The 14,597-nt window shown below is 40.6% G+C and overlaps 1 protein-coding gene across 1 annotated transcript in view; it reads left to right on the forward strand.

The window, feature by feature from the left end:
* Positions 1-14,597, forward strand: part of ttc7a (tetratricopeptide repeat domain 7A) — a 50,322-nt gene that overhangs the window by 2,231 nt on the left and 33,494 nt on the right. Inside the window, exons 3-8 of the mRNA XM_086160532.1 lie at positions 3,840-4,003; positions 4,381-4,549; positions 9,732-9,862; positions 10,367-10,491; positions 12,167-12,245; positions 13,355-13,524. Coding sequence (XP_086016658.1) covers positions 3,840-4,003; positions 4,381-4,549; positions 9,732-9,862; positions 10,367-10,491; positions 12,167-12,245; positions 13,355-13,524 — 838 coding nt within the window. The remainder of the gene's footprint in view (positions 1-3,839; positions 4,004-4,380; positions 4,550-9,731; positions 9,863-10,366; positions 10,492-12,166; positions 12,246-13,354; positions 13,525-14,597) is intronic.

Here is a 14,597-nt window from a genome sequence, read left to right on the forward strand (position 1 = left end):
AGATCTGATGAATATTTGTTACCTGCCGACATGAAACCAACCCAGAAAACCGGCTTCTTGGACTGGGCAGAGATCCGAGGCATAACTGTCCAGTTTCCCAAGAGCAACATTCTTCTGGAATTCAGTCAAAAAAAGAATGGAGCCGGAGCTGAAACACATCAGAAATTCGTTTTGGTGGTCAGTGTTTTCCTCAGATAATGTCTCAAAGGCAGACATTTGCATAAGTTGATACACACAACAGCAACAGCAGCAGTTTTATGAAGGAAATTGATGCACCCTCCCTTAGAAGGTTTGGGTTGGAGGGAGGCAGATCAGGAAATCAAGCGTCCCCCAATCTTATGAAAGGATCAGCGTATCTCGGCTTTCAGCTTTTAGCTATAGCCATGAGCAATTGGGCCGTCATGGAGAAACCTGCGCGCTGTCACATGATCAGGAGTCATTCAGCGCTAATGGGAACATGTAGACGCCAAATGGAAAAAGCAGAAGTCAAGTCAATTCCGATTTTATTTACACGGCAGCAAATCACAACACAGTTGTTTCATGACATTCCCAATGTTGAGCAGGTCTGGACCAAACAGAGGACAGAGAGAAGACCAAGATTTTGACGGATGTGGTGTGAGGGTTAGGAGATAAGATAAGATAAGATAAGATAAGATAAGATAAGATAAGATAAGATAAGATAAGATAAGAACAACTTTATTAATCCCGAAGGAAATTGTTGTGCCAGAGTTACAGAAAATATAACAGTAATAAATAATAAAAAGAAAAGGCAGAATTATAAATAAAAATAAACTATTAACTATAAAGTGTCTCAGTGAAACTATAAAGTGTCTTAGTAAACAAGTGATAAAACTATAAGTGTCTTAGTAACAAGTGAGGTAAGGAGTGCACAATAGTATGATAAAAGGAAAAATTGTAGTGTAGCTGTTATGAAAGGAAGTATTGCACAGCTCTGATAAGGCATTATCAGTCTCCATTAATAATGGTAGCACTAACTGCTACATGGTAAAAGCTGAAATGAGACATTATTTTATTAGTCCCGCAACTGGGAATTCACAACTTTAACGTGCGGATGGAAGAAACCCTGCTCCTGGAGATATTTTCATACTCTGTTCTGGTGGTTCTTGGTTAGTCTCAATATGAGTTGTCTCACGTGATGTTGCAGTAGCGGATGGATGGAGCAGCAGTCACCTGATTATAGCCCCATCAGCCTGAATGCTTAAATAACGTTTCACAAATCAATGAAATGACAAAAAGGTCAGACTGGATAATTGCTTTCAACTCACTCTGTGCTGTTGTGGCGCACATTAACTGGCCCTAAATTGCCCCGTCCCAAATTTGGACAAAAAATTGGACATACGATCGTAGCTTTTCCCTCATTGTCCCAAAAGTTGTTGCTAGAACCACATAATACAGGCAAATTGTCAGGGTTCACAGCTGATCCCCGTTGTAATCTGCGCCAGCTGCAGCAGATGCCGCTAATCGAGATCCCTATAAAGGGCAGCGGCACTCTCTGCCTGGCGCTGGGGGGATTGTGGTCTTCATGGATTACTGTGGGACCCTGCCACGACCCGGACCTCACCCCTGCCAACCCGGACCTCACCCCTGCTATGACCGGACCCCAGGTAGGACCTCTGTTCCCTTCCCGAGTCACGGCCGGGCCCAGACGGCCGGCGTGACCTCTGTTCCCTCCCCGAGTCACGGCCGGGCCCAGACGGCCGGCGTGACCTCTGTTCCCTCCCCGAGTCACGGCCGGGCCCAGACGGCCGGCGTGACCTCTGTTCCCTCCCGCAACCCGTACTGTTGAGGCCCAGCCTCTGCCGTTCTGTCTGCAACTCGTCCTGTCTGCATCCCGTACTGTTCAGTCTGCCACCCTGCCTGGGGCCCGCCCCGTCTGCAATCCGTACGGTTGAGGCCCAGCCTCTGCCGTCCCGTCTGCAACTCGTCCCGTCCCGTCTGCAACTCGTCCCGTCTGCAACTCGTCCCGTCTGCAACTCGTCCCGTCTGCAACCCGAACTGTTAAGGCCCAGCTTCTGCCGTTCTGTCTGCATCTCGGCCAGTCTGCAACCCGTCCAGTCCAGTCTGCAACTTCAACCGAATAAAAGCGCTTTCCACCCATCTCTGTCCCGAAGTGTGGTTCCCTGCTCGAGTCCGCCCCAGCACATCGTGACAAAATTTCATGAAAATGTCAGATGTGTTCTTGGATTCACTCGCTGGTCAAACCATGCAGATCTCGAGCTTTTCCTCGAGTGTCCCTTTCAGAGCTAGGCTAACACCTGAGTGGTAATAATGTTGCTACAAATGACAATTCATTTGATCATTCATTCAGTGCACCTAGGGTCAAGGTAGCGGGCGTCACCCCGGAATGGTCACCAGGCAACCGCAGGGTCACACATTGAGACAGACAACCGTTCACATTTGCACAATTTAGAGTGTTTAGTTGATTTACTGCTTGGATTTTGGGAGGAAACAGTAAACGTGGAGGAAACCCATGCAGACACAGGGAGAACATGCAAACTCCGCACAGGGAGGCTCCTTGTCAGAATGAAGCATGTGACCTATTTTAAAATTGTTTTTTTTTAAGTGTTAATGCCTCCACAAATAATGTGGGATTTGCCATTTCACTCATTTACCAACTGTTCATATATATACTGCTCAAAAAAATAAAGGGAACACTCATCATAGTGTCCACTCAGGAAGCAACACAGATTCATTTTGACTTGTTTTAAGGACATTACATCAAAGTTGGATCAGCCTGGACTTTGTTTTTACACTTTAATTTTGAGTGATTCCTAATCCAGACCTCCATGGGTTGATACAATTGATTTCCATTGATCATTTTTGTGCGATTTTGTTGTCAGCACATTCAACTGTGTAAAGAGCAAAGTATTTCATAAGAATATTTCATTCATTTAGATCTAGGATGTGTTTTTTAAGTGTTACCTTTATTTTTTTTTGAGCAGTGTATGAACAGAAGGAATCACCAGCTGAATAAAGGTAGAGATCATTTGTGTCGAGTTTGCACTGGGTTTACACCGAAAGATGCGTTGATGTAAAGTCAGCTGAGGGACGGGATGGCGGCCGGGAGTTTGTCATCTGCGACCCTGGCCTGTCGGAGATACTGATTCACCTTCTCATGTTGCAGGAGTGTAAACTGGCAGCTGTCAGAACGATACCGCTCGGCACGCTGCGAGCTCTTACTTGACTTAAGGTAGACAACATAGACAACAAAATAACAGTGATTAAAAAAAACCCTGGTGAGAATACAGTGAGGTTTCTCATGTCGAGCTCTCATACCCTTTTTGGTGGTGTGTTTATTCCTGGATTCAAGGCTCCAGAATCTCTTGTTTTTTTTTTTTCTGGTTTCAGTTGATGTCCCTCAGTGACGCCGCCCCCCCCCCTGAGACATCCACCCATGCTGTACTGATAAAACCTATGTCAGCACATAAACATTGCTTAGAGAGAACACACACACACACACACACATACATATACACACGCCCTGATCAAGTGAGTGTACACAAAATGTAAGGTTTATCACTGTTTGGGGTCCCCGGTGTACTCTTTGTGTATATTTCAATCACCCATATTTTGGTTTGTTGTCAGTGGAATGCTTATAAAAGCTATTTTAGGAATAAGTCAAGGAAATGGAAACATTTAAATACGCAGCAGGCATATTTGAACTGTTCTTCCTTTTGGGGGGTGGGGGGTGGAAGCAGATTTATAATCTACTGAGAGAGGTTTACTTTGGCTACAGAGACAAGTGTCCTATGACCTTGAACTCAAACCTGCTCTAGTACACTGTGCACTATTTCATTTTTCCAATCATCTGCCCCCAGATGATTATGGGACGCTGCTTATGGCCGAGGTTCTGCTGGAGGAGTGCCTGCAGGAAAACACGGACCTTCTACGGTGCTCCACACCCTTGATAGACAAGCACCAGTCCAAACTGTGCCGGGCCAAGAACCACCTCAATGGCATCCTGAGCCGGGGCTGCCTCGCTGTCAGTCACAGGATATGTTTTTCATACACACTTTGTGTTATAACCTTACAACAAGATCCATCCCAGGAATATGATTGGTGCTATTATGCGTTATAGTTTGATACACAAGTGAAAAGTTCTTCAGCTTCGGCTTCAGTCTGTTTACATGTTTCAGTTCTAATACGCAAGCATCAGAACTGCCCCTTTTCTCTCCATCTTTTCTTTATTTTCCATTTTTTGAGACCACATGAAATCTGCTCAATCAATAGTATTGCTTGTTTTTCGGGCCTTAAAGGCATACCGTGTGTAAAGCTATACATTTAAAAACAGTCTTTTTCCCCACTAATTTATCAACAAATATGCACGGAACATTAACATTTTTATCTTTGGTGTTGCAGCCAAGATACTTGAATGAGGCTCTGCTGCTTATGGCCAAAGTGCACTACGTGCAGGGTCGCTACTGGGATGCTCAGGGAATGTGTGCCAGGGTGGCGCTGGAGGAACTGACACAGGAGGACCAGCCCACCTACCACTTCCGCCTGCTGGCCGAGGCTTTTGTCATTAAAGGTAAATAAACCCCTTGAACGTTGTAGCCCTAAATGGACATATGATGAGTATTACATTCATTGCTTTGTCAATAATTTGGTAATTGCCAGAATAACGGCTAAGGTAAACTGAGATACAGGATTGTCACTCCTCGACAAGAAGTAACTCACCATCTGAATTACCACCATATCCAACGCAGAATTAAAGTCGTAGTTTTTAAGGAATACTTTCTCATAGAAGATACCAGATTTGCAGGTTGCATTCATGCATAACCTTGGACTAGACCCTTATCTATAATTAGTGTATAAATACAGTATATTGGCAGAAATTAACCGTGAACTTAGAGTCAGGTTAAAAACCCTATAAAAGGGAATTGTCAATCAATCAGTCAATCAATCCGCACAAAATTTCTCACAAATATGAATGAATTTTATGGAAAATGTTGCAAGATATTTAAAGGTAGTAGTAAAAAACGGCTCATAATTATCAAGACCGGACTCTATTTGCAAGGCACGTTTGTGAATGTGGGACAGATTAATTTTAGTGCAGTGTTTGTGAAAGACATCTCACTGTCACTGGACACACCGTGGATTTAGAGCTCTCTGAATGAGGGATTTCAGCCTCCCTACATTTTTTCATACCTCACTAGACGTTGTGTGGATGCCAAAAAGCTGTCCTTCATGATAGACATTGCTGCTTTCTCCCTGATCTCATCGAGAAAAAACTGCATTAAAAAAAAAAAAAAAAAAACGCAGATCAAATCATTTAACTGCAGGCCGCTGACATAGAGGAGACTACAGCAGCCACATATTTCCACCAGAGGTTAGTTAAGGGAGTAAATGTTTAACTCACATTCACAGACGGAGCTCTCACTGAGTGGCAATGTAGCTCCCGCTAGGTGTAGTTAGACGGGGGCACTTAGTCTGAAGTACCATTATACCCCCTCACACTCATAATGCTCCTCAGCATTGCAAACATGTGATACTGTGTGCTGGCTGAGAAAGACGCCCATCTTGTATCCTTGTAAGGAGGCCTGGTGATTTTAAGCGGAAATAAAAGAGCTTTTGCACAGAATTGGGTGAGAAACTCAGTCATCTGGGAGGGGCTCGAAGTCGAGCCGCCGCTCCTCAGCATCAAGAGGAACAAGATGAGGCCGGGTGAGGTGTCGTGAGCGTGTCCTACGAGGGGGAGGCGCTTGAAAAAAAAAACACAGGATCAGAACGTTGCAGGCCACATTCTGAGTTTACGCTGGGATAAACGGGCGCTTGGGGAGGAGCAGTTTTGTCGCAGGCTTTGCAATAAGTGAAGAAGTTGCTTTCTGGTGTCTAACTACAGCTGAATTCCACTTGCTGATATTTCTGAGGATAAAAAAAAAAGGAAAAAGGAAGAGGAAACGCTTGTTGAATTCACTCATTGATGGAGAATCAAAATGCTCATATTTATTTAGGCAGTTATAAAACAGGATGAAGACAGTTTGGGGGGGTGCAAAAGGGCAGTGTGAACTTGTCTGGAGGGTTAAAAAAAACTTGTTGGATGAAATGCAACAGACATTTCATTGCAAGGTGGACTTTAATTTCCAGTTAAATCCATTACTTAAACTAAAAATGAAAATCTGATATTTCAATATGTTGTTTTTGTATTTTAAAGGAATTTACATTTTTAATGAATATTTTCCATTCATGTTACATTTTTCTATTCATTTCCAAATTCATTCTATTCCCAAATGTTCTGTAGTAATCTATAGTCTATTATTGGCAAGAAAAATGCCTCGCTACTATTCAGTATTGATGTCACACATACTATTTATTATTATGGACTGCTATTCTATAATAAATGATCTATTGAGTGAGCTAAAATGGCTTTTATTTTTATCCCTCCGATGCAAATTTTCCACATAGTGTGATCCGGCTTCATGCATTCAGTGTCAAATCTGCTGACCTTTATCTCTTGTTTTCCACCCAAACACACAGGAAACGGATGTTTGGAAGTTTGGAGACGCAGAACAATCTGATAATCTTTTCTGTCTTCTTTGACTTTCATTTTGTTCATTTCTGCCTTAATCTCCTAGTGGGCGGAATCTGTAGGAATTTCTTTGCTTTTCGTTATATATATACATATATATATATATACACTGCTCAAAAAAATAAAGGGAACACTTAAAAAAACACATCCTAGATCTAAATGAATGAAATATTCTTATGAAATACTTTGCTCTTTACACAGTTGAATGTGCTGACAACAAAATCACACAAAAATGATCAATGGAAATCAATTGTATCAACCCATGGAGGTCTGGATTAGGAATCACACTCAAAATTAAAGTGTAAAAACAAAGTCCAGGCTGATCCAACTTTGATGTAATGTCCTTAAAACAAGTCCAAATGAATCTGTGTTGCTTCCTGAGTGGACACTATGATTTCACACAAGTGTGATTGACTTGGAGTTACATTGTGTTGTTCAAGTGTTCCCTTTATTTTTTTGAGCAGTATACATATATATATATATATATATATATATATATATATATATATAAGGGGTTCGGTGTCTTGCTCAACAACACTTGAATAGGCCAGGAGGACCCAGAAACCAAACAAGGAATTTTCGGTTCCAAGGACGACTGCTCTAACCTTTCCTGTGAATACGCAGTTATATTGACAAGATTTACAAAGTTGTTTGTTTTATCAATAGGTCCGCTGACAGATTACGCGTGCTTATTAGATTTCCTTGTTTAAGAACCTGCACAATGTAGCAGTGACACGTCATTATCTTATTTACAGAACGATTATATCGAGGTTTCCTCAACCTGCAATAGCAGGTCGTGTGTTGTTCGTCTGTTGGCCGGAGCTGTGGAACTCACACCGGCAGCAAATGTCCCATCTGAAGGCTTACGTCTTGACGTCTGCTGTGCTCAGACTAGATTGAAAAGCCTCCCGCATGCATTTCTTTGATGCTCCCGCTCCTTATCCTCACCCTGGGTGGTATTACAGTCCTAAAAATCACATTGGCCTTGTATGGCTTCTGGCGGTGGAAGTAGTGAGGAGGGACCAGCACATGAAATCCAATCTGTGGAAATGAATGTAACGTGGCTGGGAAACATCGGCTCGATTGGGCTTACAGTTATGCGGTAACCTCTTCTCCGAGGCGAACGCTCTGCTTGTCATCCACCAGCCGAGATTGCAAAATTCAAAACACAGTGCCTTTCTGTTCTGTGTGACGCGGTTGACCTTGGGAGTAGTAATTTACGAGACGTTACAGCGTGAGGGAGGTAATAGAGCGAAACCCTGGATATATCAGGCAGTAGATTTTATCAGGCTCTCACAACTATATCTGTGTTGGTGAAGACTATGGAGTATATTTTGTAAATGTGCCTAAATTGACATTTGAACAGCAGTCTAAATGTTAAAATCTGCTAAAAAAAATTATGTTGTTACATCTGTTAACATTGATATTTTGATGGTTTTACAGCATGTGGTTTGAAGGTCAAGCATCATCTGTGTGTACATCTGACATATAATTACCACGCTTCTAACATTAAACCCTTTTTGACTTTAAATTGCCTTCTCTCCAATGTAAACATTGATGTTGGCTATAGCCGGTTGTTAAAGGGATGTCCAGCATTTTAATTTGTGGAATTAATTTTAGTATGACAATGTTAAAATGCTGCTCGAATATGATTGAAAAAAAGAGAGAATGCTTATGTAAATTTGCATAATGAATATATGAGGAATATCTACTGAGCTTTTTAAATAGGAATTGAACTTTCAAGGATCTGACAGGTTTCAACCACATCTGGCCTGAGTCCTGACAGATGTTATCCATTTTTATTTTCATTGTTATATTAGGGAACTGCTTCCAATTACTCACAGTCACACTGCTGTCTGCACTTCTTCTCTGGCGGATTATTTTGGAGTCCCTTTAAGAATAGATGCTCTCTATTCAGTCAGATAGAATCAGCGCGTCATTCTTTTATTTTATTTTGGCAAATTGAGTTCCATCATTGTGCAAGATTAAAGGGTCACACCCGTAGAACATTATCCATCGTCCCCGGAGTTCTGGATTATAACATTACAATCGTTGTCATCTCAATACTGCACTCCCTATTTACTTCAGATGTGGACATGACCTCATGCTCATTGAGAGATAATGATATTACTGTTACTGTAAGACGCTGATTTAATTTCAATGAGACCTGCTGCATGAGATTTCAGGCAGGCTGAAGATAGGTGGTCAAAGGTTACCTTCAAATGTAGACCAAGCCCTGCGGGGGGAGCAAAGCCACCCTCCCATGTTTGGATGTAGACATATTGCATATTACTTTGGGAATTAGGTGAATGTTTAGATGGTGACGCCTATTGGCAGCTGTCTGCTTATTTGATTAGGCCTGGTGTCTGGCCTGAGGACACTGTCTATCCCAGGCTTCCTGTGCCCATGAAAAGTTCCACGTCTCCACTATTTATTTGTTCCAAGGAAGCTTTGACTTGGATAGAAATGAATCGCTTAGTTTAGATTAGAGAAGAAAAATCAAGAAGTGCTTGTCTAATCGAACTTTTTGCACAAAATTAAGCATAAGTCTAGCATCTATTTCCAAATCTCTTTTTAACAAAAATAATGTAGGTAGATGACTAAAATAGAAAAGAAAAAAAGGAAAGGATGGTGTGAAAGCTTTGTTTTTTTAGCATATACATATGTGTGTGTGTGTGTAAAAAAATATATACATATATATATAAAAAAAACAAACAAACAAAAAAATATACATATACATGGTACAGGATGACAGAAATTAGCTGTGTCTTTCCAGCAGCCTCATGGTTTACATATACACACACACACACACACACACACACACACACACACACACACACACACACACACACACACACACGCACACACACAACACACACTTGCTTATGGCCACTTGTGGGCAGCATAGTCAAAGTCTTTAAGCATCTAAATTCCGATGTGACTTTTGTCAGCAAGCAGTAGCTAAAACATTTAACAAATGGCAGAGAAACATCAAAATGTATAGTGCAACTTAGCTAACCACTGATGGGTAAAAAACATTGAAGATACCCCCACCCCACCCTTTTTTTCGGACATGTAATTATCATTTGAAATGTATTTACATGGTTAAGTGACAAATTTCACCATGCTTAGGGTAGCGGGAAGGGAGAGTTTTATGCCTACGCTGTTATTTGTGTTCCAGGTCTGTCTCTGGACCACCAGACGGTTTCCGCAGTGTCTCGTGTCCGTCTGTTGGAAAGAGAGGAGGAGTGTCTCTCTTGTTACCTCAGGGCTTGCGATGCCGCTCTGTCCTACCTGCAGGAGCTTGATAAGGTGCTCTTAATTTTGTAAATATGACACACGGTTGTAAAAGCAAACAACGCCAGATGATCATTATGCAGCAGATCCTGAGACAGAAGCAGTCAAGATGCATTTTTTTTTTTATGATTAAATTTACTTTTTATGACAATTAAATTTCCTTTTTGGATATATATGTATCTTTTAAACAAAATTAGCAATTGTAAAAAGCTATGATGCTAATTAGAAAGTACCCATTTGACGACATAACCCCCCTGAGTCTCTTCCGTGTCAAGTTGCCCAGGTCCTCTGGTGTGTGAGGGTAACATATAGATAGGAAAATAAAGCTTGCATATGCTTGCAAAATTTGAATTTTATGGTTAAGTTTTAACAAAAATCCACCAGGTATACCTTTAATGTGCTTTTTGAAAATAAGCTATCAATTTTGCACTAAAAATCAATATCTTATGCATATAATTTGGAGTCATTAGTTACACTGACATTGTATTTTTATTAACTTCCTTGCGGCTTACATTTTAGGTTGTTACTACGCCGCATGCCAAGACAGCCAAAGCCAATCTTCCTCCTCCTCCTGTGGACATCGACCCGGGTTTCTTCCTCCAGGCTGCTTTACAGAGTGCTTACCTGTGTCTGCTGCAGAGAGGGTAGTGTGACACACACACACACACACACACACACACACACACACACACACACACATACAGGGCTCCATCTTAGCCTGCTGAAAAGCAACACAATGTGCAGTGCGGGTGCCAGTGTCTGGTTTCCAACTGTGAAGTTGTCATATTCACACCCAGTGTCAATGTACCCATCTGCGTGTCCCTGTCTTTGTCACTCTTAAAATGAAGCGTGCTCAGATGTTTAATTGGCTCATGACTAACTTGATGTTCATGACTTGAGGTGTTTTCTCTAATGTATGTGTTTGGTCAATAGCAATTTAATGATCAGTGTATTATTGATGTTCATCTGTAAAGGCGTGCAATGCATCTGCTTATATCCAGAAATGACATGCCAGATATGGGAATAACGCATTTTCTGAAAGGATAAATGGTTTTGTTGTGCGTTCTGCTTTCAGCGAACCATTGTGTTTGTGTATTTATGGAATACCTGCAGGGACTCTCTGTCACAGCACAACCAATTAGTGCTCACCAAAAAAGGAGACTATGACTTTAAGGTGTAATTTCTCCGCAACAGGCGTCCGTAAATTTGGCTTTATATACAGACGGATTGGGGGAAAAAAACACACATACTGTGGCCTGAGGAGGGCTCGTTGATGAATAAGAAATGACAACAGCAAGAGTGAAGTAAATTCACTGGGAAGACCACATGGGGAGTATGACACCATTATGAAATAAGAAACGACAGTAAAGTAAGACAGTAAGATAGCAAAACAAAACTAAAACAGTGAGAAAATGGTTAAAAAATATGCCATAATTAATATGTCTCTTTGCATTTCATCAACTTCCATACATGAGCTTACATTCAGGACCAGGATGTGTCTTTCCATTTTGTACTGTACATGCGCATCTGGAGTTATGGATGGGATGTATACACATTAGTACACGACACTGTGTGCAAGCTGTCAAGCGCTTCGTTTTGTTTGTTTCTTTATTTCAATGTCTTTACATGATTTTGATTGATGATTAGCTACAAAATGTAATGTAAAGTTGAGGCATCTATACTCCAATAACCCCAATAACTCCAAAACAAAATATCAGCATTAGCTTTCAGGAAAAGCTAGCTGATGAAATTAAGAAAAGTTTTTTTTTTTTTTCGTAAAAGGATTTTGGGTCAGAAAAATAAATATTCATGATTCTTATTTATTTTACTTGTATAGCCATTGGCTCGTGATCAGAGGGAAGAAATCAAAGGTTTGAGTTGAGATTAATTCAAGATTGATGCTGTGTGGTTAATGGATGCAGTCTCTGCTGATTCATCCCCTCTGTGATTTTCATCTTGTGCCGTTTGAGGAAGTGGGAAAGAGAAAATCAAAGAAAACACCAATCATGTGATATCGACACGGCAACAATGCTTTAAAATGTGCAAGCAGCAGGTGGCAGTGCTGTTCAAAGGTCGACGAATTGAGTGTTGCGTTTAACTGGAGTGAAATTGTTAATTTTTTATGTCTTTATTACCTTAATGTATTAGAGCTTTACATTCCCTTCCCTCATGTCCATGCTATCATGTCTGATCTTTTTACTTTCACACCCTAAACATCACACAAACGGCCTTGTGTGTGTGTGTGTGTGTGTGTGTGTGTGTGTGTGTGTGTGTGTGTGTGTGTGTGTGTGTGTGTGTGTGTGTGTGTGTGTGTGTTAGTCATTTGGCTCAAGGTGCTCACCAGCTGCGTAGGGTGCTGAGGGTGGTGGAGTCACGAGGGTCTCAGAGCTTCAGAAAGGTAAGTGTTGCTGCACACACACACACACACACACACACACACACAGACAGATCCAAGACAAGCATAAAAGTTATTCACCAGAATCCGTGGATATCAATAGCTGCCTTGTACCTCTTTATCCACATAGAATTTTACAAAGATATAAGAATAAGGACTTCTTGTTTAGGCAGAAGATCACACAGAAGGGCTTCATATCAATAATAAACGAGGGCTGGGTGACATGGAAACAACTTAATTACTCATGGATTTTAAAATGGAAAAGCAACTAAAGTAAATCTTTTCCCCCACATTAATGACTAATTATATAATTCCTTGTTGAAGTTTTTTTTTGAATAAAAGATACACTGGCAGAGCATCAATGGTATGTCCTATCTGTCCTATAAACACACACAAACATAAAATGTCATTAATTTGTCATCAAAAAAAAAAGTTATGTTTCTAATGAATAAAAACCACAAAGGTTTTTATATATTTTCTTGTAACTGCTTTTCTCACCAACCATAGGGTCAATACTTGCTATATTTTCATTCATTTTGTAATTCTTTAATTTTTTTATTAGTTTTATTAGTTTTTCTAAGGTGATTCCTTAGTAATGTTCACATTTTAATTTGATGATTTCGGAGAATAAATTTGCAGAGGATTTTTTAACAGATTAATTTGGGATATATCATTTTTATTTATTTCAAAAAATTCCATTGGTTTAAATATGAAGCACATTTACTCATATATGTACATATACATATATATGTATATATATATGTACTGTAAGTATATGTGATATGTATTCAAAGGCAACCATTTTTTAAATGTACCTTTTATATCTGCAAAAACAAAACAAAAAGAATGATTATCTTAAAAAAAATATATATTTTCGAGAAATAGTTTTTAACATGATGTCTACATGATGTCATAGGTGGTTGGATATTCAGACTCTGTCAACTCATTAATATATTGTTATATTGTAATGCATTGCAATATTCACCAATGTAGTTTAAAATGCGCTTTGACTTAATAAATAAATTTGTTTTGCTTTGCTTTTCTTGAACACATGCTCACGCCAAAGTCCTACGGTTCAAAATTATATCTTTAGAATTTTTTTTGCATCTTAGTCTGCATCTAAGAAGCTTGCCCAAGTGCTGCTGAGTTCAGTGAGTGAGGACACCTACTGGCCCCCGCTTGGGCCCCCGCCCTCAGCCTGGCTCCAAAGAGAAGGGGCCGCCACCTCCAAAGATGCCATCTACCCCACCGTCAAACCACCGCAGCGTTACAGCACGGACAGGTTCCGGTTTCATTTCACTTCCTGTCTTTCTTCCATCCTTTCTCCCATCCGGGGCGTTCCTTTGGGCTCGTTAACGTTTTCCATTGCTTCGGCGCCCTTTATTTCAAATATTCAGCAGAGAAGCTTTGTGTCTCTTTGAGTAATGTTGCAGTGGTGGTTTGTTCTCCTTGATCCCGGCAGCAGCTGGACTCCTTGATTTTTTGAAGTCGTTTTAGCTCTCATGCAAGAGAGGATTCCTCCATTCCGACTGGCAAAAGTGAAAGAGAAATAGGGTCGTGTTGCTGAGCATGTGTTGAATCAAATTAACTGCAGGGATTTAACAGCGGCAGACCTGAAAATGTGGAAACTGCGGCAGCATGAATCTAATATTCCTTTTATAATATTTCTACAGTGCAGTCCTACATATTCCTACAGTTCAGCAAAAAAAATTCTGACCAATGGGGGGATGAGATTGGGCAGAGTAGCAGATGAGCTATCTCCAGGTGTTTAAAGCATGGAACTGGCAAATTTTAAAATGGATTCTATATTTTATTTTTACCAAAGTGTTCCATGGATTTTTAATGCTGATATTTGTCACTATTTTTTGTGCTAATTTTGCTATTTATTTATTTTAAGATGATTGTTAATAAAAAAATTAAAGGAAAAAATATTTGTTTTATTCTTATATAGATTATACTGTGGAGACACGTGAATTGAGAAATAACATGAGATGACATAATGTTGTGGAAGCATGAAAATGCATTGCGGAGTCCTAACTGAACAAGCTGCTTATCTGCATCAGGACATAAACCTGTATCACGGTTTGGACCCGACATCGCCAGACTTCCCTCTTTGCATGGATCTTGCACTGGGTGCTTAGGCCCTGCAAGCCATACTTAGTCACCACCACATGACTAATCCTGCCCACACTATCATACGCCAAGATCTAAATCCATGTCTGAGATTAGAAGAAGAGGAGGAACAGGAGAATTTACCCTCAGGAATAGGTGTACTTCTCTATTATTCGTGGCTTTTTTCATCAGTTGCCTTTTTGGGAAAGGCCATGCTGGTGTCTGGTAAATGTGTCCCTTAAT

Source organism: Fistularia commersonii, chromosome 2 (genome assembly GCF_037954325.1).
Source record: "Fistularia commersonii isolate RoL2024-O1a breed Wild chromosome 2, RoL_Fcom_v1.0, whole genome shotgun sequence".
In the NCBI taxonomy this organism is placed as follows: domain Eukaryota; kingdom Metazoa; phylum Chordata; class Actinopteri; order Syngnathiformes; family Fistulariidae; genus Fistularia; species Fistularia commersonii.